General features: G+C 36.2%; 1 protein-coding gene across 6 annotated transcripts in view; it reads left to right on the forward strand.

Annotated features, from left to right (window-relative positions):
• Positions 1–11,422, forward strand: part of limch1a (LIM and calponin homology domains 1a) — a 74,191-nt gene that overhangs the window by 26,672 nt on the left and 36,097 nt on the right. For all 6 annotated transcript variants that reach the window (XM_073841744.1, XM_073841747.1, XM_073841748.1 and 3 more), the window contains exon 8: positions 881–1,121. In XM_073841744.1, coding sequence (XP_073697845.1) covers positions 881–1,121 — 241 coding nt within the window. The remainder of the gene's footprint in view (positions 1–880; positions 1,122–11,422) is intronic.

Raw genomic sequence — 11,422 nt, forward strand, 5'->3', positions numbered from 1 at the left:
GATGTTTTGTCAAAAATTAAGTATACTGAATAATCAACCAAGATGTTATGATAGTGTTTGGTTCAATGTATATTCAAACTAATCTTAAACTTTAAAATCAGGCTAATCAAATTTTTTTTTTGCCATTTACGAAGAAAGATCATATTCAAAATACAACAAATATCATAGATTGCACTTGCAATATTGTTAAAATTGAAGTTGTTATAAATTTACCATGTTTTATATTTACAAGGTAGATGTAAACAGATGTAAATAGGTCAATATAACCCTTCTTATTAAATTATATATGACTGTATCGGCATTGACAAATTTGGGGAGAGGATAAATATTCCAAACTTTTCTGAAAATACAATATGAGAAATAACTGCACAATTACTAGAAATGTGTACCTTGGATATTATACAATTTTTGTGGAAAACGACAATTTTTTTTTCAAACTGTTTCCAACTCTGACTTTGCACCAATTCTATAGAATGGCTCATGTATTATGCACACACACACACACACACACATACACATGCACTTACGTCAGGCTCTCTATGTCTGTCATGTCAGCAAACCTTCATGCAAGAGCAGCTGGGTGTACAACACACTCAGCACACAATAATGAACTCCGAACTCTAAAAGAAGAAGAATACATTCCCACATATGTGCAGTGGGAGTGTGAGACTGCAGCTGTTGTACTGAACAGACATTTGAACACTCATCCGTGACTGTGCGAGAGGCTCCACATGAGCTGCATCTGATTACTGAATCCAGACATGGACAGACAGTTTAACACTCTTCTGATTGTTAGATTTTTGTTATTTTAAAACAGAAGTAAGCAATCTTTATGATAAAAACCAAAGCATTTTTCTTTCTCTCAATGTTCTTCTGATAGACTCCGAAGGTGACGCTGGTCATAGGAAGTTGCCGGACGTACGTAAGGATGACATGTCTGCCCGCCGCGTGTCCTACAAAGAGCCTCGCGCAGCTCTACCTTTCAATCAGTATTTGCCCAACAAGAGCAACCAGACCAACTACCTTCCTGCTCCCCTGAGGAAGAGGAGGAGCGAGAGAGAGGAAGACTGGAGGAGTGTGAGCAACTCAACATCTCCTGTAGGAGGAGAACGACCTCTCAGGTAATCAAAGCAGCTTTGATAAACAGTGTTTGGTTTTTCTCAGGAAGTGGCTGGATTCTGGAAATACCTCCTCTGGCTGCTATATGGCTGAGACACATCATACATCTGAACAAAAATCTGTACGCACAAGCATCATCTGTTTCATCTGTCCGAGTTTGTTTGATTCATCCTGTATTATCCACAAGTGTGTTGTTGATGTTCGCTGTGAAAATTCCCATTGCTCCCTACAGACAAGAGTGCGTAGAAGTATTAAAAGAGGGAGCTGTCGTGTCTAAAAGCCTTATGTTCCAAAAAAATTCCACCTGGGAGAATGAGAAAGGGGCGGAGCTTGAGGAGGCGGAGCTTAAGAAAATGAGAAAGCTGGAAAAGGCAGGAATTAAAGTATTACCTGCCTCTGTGCGATATAACAGGTCAGCGGTTGAACGCATGTGTTTGCAGCAACAGTGACTAAAATTGCTAACTAGTTGTGTGGAGGGCCTAATAGCTAAAGAACTACAAAGCTTGTCTGTTCAAATCCATGAGTTGTCATCTAACTCCAGGTTGCTGTGTGGGAAGTGTCCCTTTGTGTGTTTGTTTTGAATTTGTGCTGCTGCTGAGAATGGTTTCATCTACATTATAGCATTGAGTGACTTGGTTGTGAATTAGCTTTAGCTTTTGTAGCTGATGAGATTTTTTGAGTTGATGTCAGCTGTTTAGTGCGAAGTTATTCTGACTTGTTTTGTCAGCTTGTGAACGTGACTCTGACTAGTCTGAATCTGTGCTAGGTTAATGAGGAGTGTATGTGTATGTTTGTCTTTTATTGGGTTGAGCATAATATGCTAGTTTGGCTTATTCTGAAGGCCTGATGTCTGCATCATCTTCTGATACGGAATGACTAACATCTCTGCATTATAGAGTGCAACATTCCCATTTATTTTCTCCAAAGGAAAGTTTGTTTTGAACGATAACTTACAAACTTTTAAAAACCCTACTTTACTTAAAAAGACCTACTGTGATCTACAAAGTTGTTTAAACTGGTATATGCTTTTGTTGAAGCCTTCGGTTGACATTATTTCAGCTTAAATAATCAGGTACAGCAGTGGAATTCCTGGTAAAAAACATTACCCATGATTCTGCAGTGAAATCTCCGCCATACATTTGAGGTCAAAAGTTTACATACACCTTTTAGAATCCTCAAATGTCTTATTATTTTACCAAAATAAGAGGAATCATAAAAAAGCATGTTTTTTTATGTAGTATTGACCTGAATAACACATTTCACATAAAAATATGTTTACATATAGTCCACAAGAGAAAACAATAGTTGAATTTGTAAAAATTACCCGGTTCAAAAGTTTACATACGTTTGATTCTTAATACTGTGTTGTTACCTGAATGATCCACAGCTGTTTTTTTAGTGATAGTTGAGTCCCTGAACAGTTAAACTGCATGCTTTTCTTCAAAAAAATCCTTTGGGTCCCACAAATTCTTTGGTTTTTCTGCATTTTTGCGTATTTGAACCCTTTCCAACGATGACTGTATGATTTTGAGATCCATCTTTTCACACTGAGGACAACTGAGAGACTCATATGCAAATATTACAGAACTATTCAAACACTCACTGATGCTTCAGATGAAAAAACGATGCACTAAGAGCCAGGGGTGTAAACTTTTGAACAGAATGAAGTTGTGTACATTTTTCTTATTTTGCCTAAATATCACTATTTTTATTTAGTACTGCCCTTCAGAAGCTACAGAATATACTTACAGGTTTCCCAGAAGACAAAATAAAATTTAACCTGATCTTCAGATTCAAAAAGTTTCCTAATGAAGCCTGAAGCATCAGTGAGTGTTTGAACCTTCTATAATAGCTTTCTCTGTGTCCCTCAGTTCAAATACACAAAAATGCTAAAACAACAAATAATTTGTGGGACTTGAAGAATTTTTCTGCGGGCAGTTTAACTGTTCAGGACAAACAAGGAAATCATGAACAGCTGTCACTAAATAAAAAAAAACAGCTGTGGATCATTCAGGTAACAACATAGTGTTAAGAATCAAGTGTATGTAAACTTTTGAACAGGGTCATTTTTTCACATCAACTATTATTTTCTCTTGTGGGCTATATGTCTAAATGGATAGATGTCTCCTTCAGGTCAGTACTAAATATAAAAAAAACATTTTTACATTTCTTGTTATCAGTTTGATTATGTCATTATGTCCATATGGAAAAGATGAATGGGAAAAATACTTCTGAACCAAGGCTGCTTAAAAAGCGGAAGGACACTGTTGCACTCTATTTTTTTAAGCATATTCAAATGTTGTCATGGTGAATTTTCTCCTCAGTCCAATTGTGAACCCAGTGGAGACCAGTAAAGCTAAATCACCTTCACCTGACATCATTCTCCGTCGTGAAAATGATTTCATGCGGGCCTCTGCTCCACATCAGTGGGATTCAAATGAGGAAGATGATGACGAAGAAGCAGAGCGGAAGGTTCCAGATGTCCAAAAGGATGATCTTGCTTCTCGCAGAGCACGCATGAATCAATTCAAACCCAGTGTGGCACATAACTTCCTGCCAGCCTCTTGTAGCTGGAAGGACCGAGAGAAATGGGAAGGAATCAGGCTGGCATCCCAGCATGCCGTGTTGGAGAGGATGGAGAAGATGGAACAGGAGAAAAGAAGGTGTGGTTGGGACAGAGACTGATGGGGTCTCATGTTCAGAGGTTTACAAATCTAACACAATGTTATTGGACAAATGTGGGTCAGGATTTTTTTTTCAAACTTATTATTAGAGATTTCAAGCTACGTTCACTAAATTCTGCAGTGTTTTCCTTCAGTGTTTCTAACTTATTTTGTCTTCTCTATCTGATTGGATTTCCCCAAATGGATGATCATAAACTAGATTCCTACCTTTACAGTCCTTCAGCCAACACGTGATTCTTTCTTCACTTAGTATTCTTTTTTTAGGACTTATGTGGCTTTTGGTTTTTGGTTCATCTTTCCCCTGCTTGAAGCTCAATGCCCTACCAACCAGAACACCACAGTAACTGCCAAGCGACTATTTAGAACACCCTAATAACCTGCTAACAACACCTTAGCAAACTCATAGCAAAGCCTTGAACAACCAGCCAGGGCTGTGTTTCTTGTACAACACTTGTACTTGGATAGTTCACCCAAAAATAAAAATGACCCCATGATTTACTCATCCTCAAGACATCCTAGATGTACAAGATGTTCCTCTTTCAGACAAATACAATCTGAGTTATATTAAATAATGTCCTGGCTCTTCCAAGCTTTAATATGGAGGTAAATGCCTGCTGATGTTCAGTAGTACAATAGAAGTCCAATAAAGTGCAACATGCGTTCAACAGTTAGCGAAAGGTATAAATTATGGTTTATAAAGTTTTAAATATGTATATTTTTCTTACACAAATGCTTCGATTTGGTTCAGGAGGCCTTTTATTAACCCCCCAGAGCAGTATGGAGTATGTTTTATAATGGATGGTTGCACTTTATTGAACTATTGATTATCAACATCCATTCACTTCCATTAACAAGCTTGGAAGAGCCAGGAAAGAAGGATTCATCTGAAAGAAGAAAGTTATATACACCTAGGATGGCTTGAGGGTAAGTAAATCATGGGGTAATTTTCATTTTTGGGTAAACTATCCTTTTAACTACCATAGTACAATGCCTCGTTGTTCAATCATTCGAACCACGTTGGTTTAAAAATATATAGTAGGAATTTGCCATTACAGTAGGTAACTATCTGTGGTCAGTGTTGGTTTTGTTGTGTTATATGTGTTCTGTGAGATTTATTGGTCCATTTTCTCATGTTACATTTCTACCACAGTCAGGCTGACTCTGCCTCCCCTGAGGTGCCTATCATAACTCGGAAGGACAATCCTTTCCTGAATCCTGAAAAAGACAGGGGAAAAGAGGGGAATGAGGAAGAAGAGAGAGATTTAGAGGGGAAGATAGTTATTCCAAACCCACACAAAGATGATCTAGCCAGGAGGCGGACTGGGAGAGGGCCACGCCCTCCCAAAGATCTTCATCAGTCATTGGTCCAGACTTCCTTCACTCAGTCAGACCTGGAGACATGGCAGAGGCTCAAGATGAATACAGATAGCAGGTGCCTCGAAACAAACACACGCTCTCTCACACGTTTGCTCTTTATATTCACATTTGACTACAGTGTTCAAAATGAACACTCATTGAGCACCGAATAATATGACTTTGGTCATTTGACTCGTAAATACAGTTGAAGTCAAAAGTTTACATAGACCTTGCAAAACAATTATTATTTTACCAAAATAAGAGAGATTATACAAAATGCATGTTATTTTTTATTTAGTACTGACCTGAATAAGATATATCTTTATATAGAATAGAAAATAATACCCGAATGATCCACAGCTGTGTTTTTTCTGTTTAGTGATCGTTGTTCATGAGTCTCTTGTTTGTCCTGAACAGTTAAACTGCCCACTGTTCTTCAGTAAAATCCTTCACGTCCCACAAATTCTTTGGTTTTTCAGCGTTTTTGTGTATTTGAACCCTTTCCAACAATGACTGTATTGAGATGCATATTTTCACAATGAGGACAACTGAGGGACTAATGCAACTATTACAAAAGGTTCAAACACTCACTGAATCTTCAAAAAGGAAACACAATGCATTAAGAGCCAGGTGTGTAAACTTTTGAACATAATGAATATGTGTACATTTTTCTCATTTTGCATAAATATCACTTTTTTTTTCATTTAGTACTGCCCTCAGAAGCTACACAAGATAATTGCATGTTTCCCAGAAGTCAAAATAAGTTAAATTTACCCTGATTTTCAAATTCAAAAAGCCCCTCCAGCTTGTAATGCATCATGTTTACTTCTGTAAAGTCCCTCAGTTGTCCTCAGTGTAAAAAGATGGATCTCAAAATCATACGGTCATTGTTGGAAATTGTTTAAATACGCAAAAATGATAAAAAACCAAAGAATTTGTAGGACCTGAAGGATTTTTCTGAAGAACAGCAGGCAGTTTAACTGTTCAGGAACAACTATCACTGAACAAAAAGAAGACAACTGTGGATCATTCAGGTAAAAGCAGTATTAAGAATTAAGAATTTAAGTGTATGTAAACTTTTGAACTGGGTCATTTTTATAAATTCAACTATTACTTTCTCTTGTGGACTATATGTAAACATCTTTTATGTGAAATATCTTATCCAGGTCAGTACTAAACAAAAAAATAACATGTATTTTGTATGATCTCTCTTATTTTGGGAAAATTATTAACATTTTTGCAGATTCTGCAAGGTGTATAAACTTTTGACTTTTACACACAAGACTGTGATCCTGGAAGTGACTTAAATTATGGAAGAAAACAACAACTAAATAATCACATTGTAATTAATTAGTAATTATTCTTTTAAAATGAATATTCCTATTTCATTTAAATGTCAATATTTTAATATTACATTTAAATGATTAAATATTTAAACCATATATTTAAATTCACTTATTTGCATGTGTGGCGAAAGGTTAATGCCATTCCTCCTGCTTAGCTCAGTGTATCCTTCCTACTGATCTACAGTGAGTCTGACTCCCCTCCTGCTGAAGTGTCAGTCATAACTCGCAAGGACAACCTTTTTCTGACCCCTGAGAAAGACAGTGAGACTGTGCAGGAGAAGGAGGAAGAAACAGACAGAGAGAAAGGGGCGAGGGTTGTGATCCCTAACATAAAGACAGATGACCTGGCCAGACGGCGGGCCCAAAGTGGGCCTGTCCCACAGAGGGACCCCCGGCAGTCATTGGCTCAAACAACCATCACTCAGTCAGACCTGGAGAAATGGCAAAGGCTCAAGATGAATACAGAGAGCAGGTGCCTGACATGTGACCTTTACTTTTGACCCCTGACCTAACTTGACATATCAACACACTTCAAGACATTTTAGAAGTTTCACACTGCTGAAACTTTGAGCTTATCTACTTATCTAGTTGTATGCTTTTGCTGTTTTTTTTTTTACACATAAAACAGATGACACACCTCCAGTTTCTGAAATTCAGTCATTCATCCAAGGAAATTACCTTATTATTATTAGTTTGTGTCTAACACTGTGTTCTAACCAGATAAACAACAGAAAATAGAATCTTTTCAATGTAAATTATTTACAGTTTTTCTACTGTGTAGTCACTTTTAGCTTGATCAGTAGTTGTAAGAGTATTGCTATTCCAAATACATTACAGTTCAAAAGTTTGAGGTCAGTAAAATTTAGGGCTGCCATCTAATAGACAACTAACCGTTAGTCGATGAGAAGAGGCTTGGTCGAACAATTTTATTTGTCGAGAAAAAAATCCACAGGAAGTGACGCAGTCTGTGATAGACAGATCGTTAACTGGTGGTCTTGGTGGTAATATAGTACATCGGGCAGGACACCCAAACACTCACCTATCAATCATCAACCTCAAATATGGCTTTTTATCTGAAAGATGTATGTAGTAGCAACTTTACATGGCTGCTCAATCTAATGTTAACCTAGAAAAATGTGCGCTATTCAAGTATCTGTGTGGAGTGTGGAAGCGGAATAGTAGCATGCCTACTGAGTGACAGATGGAGGTGACGGTACGGTCACTTGCTCTTAAAATACTCCTTAATTTTTGGTCATACAGGTAAAAGTAATACATCTTTCGAATCTGTAAAGACTCTGCTTTTATTTCTGTGCATTCAGAATAACAACGAAACGTTGTGCTTTTGTAAAATAATTAAAGCAAAAGGATGCCCTTTCTGGCATTTCGATCTCTGTGAACTTAAGCGTAAAACTTCAAAACTCTGTGTAAACTTGCCTTACAGACATGAAAAATATATCTATAGAGAGAGAAATGTCTACTTTAAAATGAACCAACTCAAATAGAAAACAAATGTTCTCAGATTATGTAATTTGTATAAAACATGCATACAGGCGTATCACTACTGCGGAGATGACGAGTCAGTGTTACCGACTTCATCTCTCAAGACGAAAACAAAGAAAAGTGCTAGTTTATCAATACATTCTTAAAACATTAATGCAGTCTCCTTACTGTTTTTCCCTGACACATTCATAATTATTATATCTGCCTTTGCACTGTGGCAAGCTTTTTTGTGTGTGTGCTTGAGTGCTTTGAGCGTAGGCAGTTAAAGGCTCATTATTATGAATTATATGGTTTATTAATAAACATGCGACTAATAGTCGACTAATGCTTAAAATTAACCACTACTAGTCAACCAAAAAAATCTTTAGTCGAGGACAGCCCTAGTAAAAAAAATGTGTTCATCAAGTATGCATTAAATTGATAAATTTAAATAACAGCATTAATAATGTTATATATTTTATATTTCAAATAAAAGCATTTTTTTTTACTTTGTATTCATCAAAGAATCACATATTTCACAAGACTATTAAGCATAAAAGCTGTTTTTTTTTAACATTGATAAGAATTGTTCTTATTAATTGTTCTTCTTAACATTAATCATGTAGTGATGAATGACAATGATCAAAAATCCAGAAAAAACTGTAAAATTTTAAAATATTATTTCAGCATAAAATAACTGTTTTCTATGTGAATATATTTTAAAGTGTAATTTATTCCTGTGAAGCAAAGCTGAATTTTCAGCATCATTACTCTAGTCTTCAGTGTCACATGATCCTTCAGAAACCTTCTAATATACTGATTTATTATCAGTGTTGAAAACAGTTGTGCTGCTCTTAATATTTTGTTGAAACCTGTGATAATTATTTTCAGGATTCTTTAATTTAAAAAAAAAAATAGAATCTATTTTGTAACAATGGATAAAGACTGGATAAACGGCTGACAAAAATTCAGATTTGCATCACAGGAATAAATTATATTTTAAAATATATTAAAATAGAAAACCATTATTTGAAACTGTAATAATATTTCACAATATTACAGTTTTTCCTGTGTATCAAGTAAATGCAGCCTTGATGAGCATAAGACAATTCTTTAAAAATCAATAAAAACTTACTGATCCCATACTTTTGAACAGCAGTGTGCATATGAAGTATATGGCTGCTTTTGTATTTTAAGAAGGGTGTATTTTCTTAAAACATGTTTTGATTGGCTGTGATTGTGTGCAATCAGACTGTATTTTTGCTGTCAGTGTAGACAGACAAATTACTTGTTGCTGAAAAAGTATTACGCCTGGTTAAGACACAGTGTGAGCCTAAATATATATTTAAATCAGTCAAGGCCTACTGCCAAGAAGCTTGGTCTGTCATTGGCTTGAGTGCTACGTAAGAGAGCTCTGTCTTGTTACGCTGTTGTGGAGATGTTTGTTAAAGCGGGTCTTTGTGAGACTCTAAATTCAGCTAGCAGAGGGAAGCCCCTCTCAAGCAAATAGACATCACCAAGGCAACTATTGAAACCAAGAGATGCTCACAGAATGAGAGAGGGGAGCATGTGAGTGTTAGACGACATACTAAACTGTTGTAGAAGAGCCAAGGCTGTGTGTCATTCCTTCAGTATAGTAATTTCCCTTTTGTATGTTTCAAAAGGCCATGCTTGCATCAGCATCACTGGGTTTTTTTTGGATATCAGACAAATTCCCATTCAGACATCCATGACTTGACTGTCAGATTGACGTGGACTTTCTGCAATAGTATATTTTAGTTTTCACAATTTCTTTCACTCGCTCTTCTAATTCTTCTCTCTTTCTCTTCTTTACTCACGTGTCATGTATGTGTGTGCGTGTGAACAGCGATGACCCTATTGTCCCTCTGTGTCAGACGTGTCTTGAGAAAGGCTGCCTCTCTGTTTCCTCCAAGACGAAGGTTGCCAAGAACGACCTGGCCAGTTGCCGAGAACGTTCCTCCGGTGAACGGCGACGTTTTGTGACATTTGGGGGTGTGACAGAGATGGAGAGTACCTCCTGGAAAGAGGATGAGGAGGAGGATGAGGAAGGGGGAGAGGGACAGGGGGACGAGGCAGAGAAGCTTCGATATCTCCTCTCAATGGCATCTGTCGCTGTGCCCACCATAGGGCTGGGGTCCATACTGACAAAGAGAGCGGTGGGCAGGTAGTGAGAGAAAGAAAGACAGAAAGAGAGGGATAGATGCCTTTTACATGTACATTCAGGCACAACAGACCAAAATGCGCACATATTTTTTCTCAGAGGGTCGTTGATAATATTAGTCACAAGGCTGTTTTACACCTGAAACAATCATAATATAGTAGTACAATATATATTGTAATATAATATTACATAATATAGTAATAAACACTACCAGTCAAAAGTTTTTGAACAGTAAGATTTTTAATGTTTTTAAGGAAGTCTCTTCTGCTCACCAAGCCTGCGTTTATTTCATCCGAAGTACAGAAAAAACAATAAAATTTTGAAATATTTTTACTGTTGAAAATAACTGTTTTCTATTCGAATATATTTTAAAATATAATTCATTCCTGGAATGTCATCATTACTTTGAATGATCCTTTAGAAATCATTTCAATATTCTGATTTGCTGCTCAAAAAACATTTATTTAAAAACAGCTGGGTAGAATCTTTTTAAGTTTCTTTGATGAATAGAAAGTTCAGATGAATAGCATTTATCTGAAAAATAAATATTTTGTAACATTAGAAATGTCTTTATCATCACTTTTGATTAATTTAATGCATCCTTGCTAAATAAAAGTATTAATTTCTATCATTTCTTTTCCAAACAGTGTGTGTGTGTGTGTGTGTGTGTGTGTGTGTGTGTGTGTGTGTGTGTGTGTGTGTGTGTGTGTGTGTGTGTGTGTGTGTGTGTGTGTGTGTGTGTGTGTGTGTGTGTGTGTGTGTGTGTGTGTGTCTGTGTGTGTGTGTGTGTGTGTGTGTGTGTGTGTGTGTGTGTGTGTGTGTGTGTGTTTAGATATAAAATGTTACAAAAGCTTTTTATTTCAGATAAATGATGATCTTTGGATCTTTCTATTCATCAAAGAATCCTGAAAACATTTACTCAATTGTTTTAAATATTGATAACAAATAATAAAAAATGTTTCTTGAACAGCAAATCAGCATATTAGAAGGATTTCTGAAGGTGACACTGAAGACTGCAGTAATGATGTTGAAGATTTAGCTTTGATCGTAGGAATAAATTACATTATAAAATATATTCAAATAGAAATAAGTTATTTTCAATAATAGTAAAAATATGGCACAATATTACTGCTTTTGCTGTATTTTTGATCAAATAAACACAGGCGTGGTGAGCAGAAGAGACCTCTTTAAGGAAGATTAAAAATCGTACTGTTCAAAAACTTTTGACTGGTAGTGTATATAAGTATATATAAATT

This window comes from Garra rufa, chromosome 6 (genome assembly GCF_049309525.1).
Source record: "Garra rufa chromosome 6, GarRuf1.0, whole genome shotgun sequence".
NCBI classification, from domain to species: Eukaryota; Metazoa; Chordata; class Actinopteri; order Cypriniformes; family Cyprinidae; genus Garra; species Garra rufa.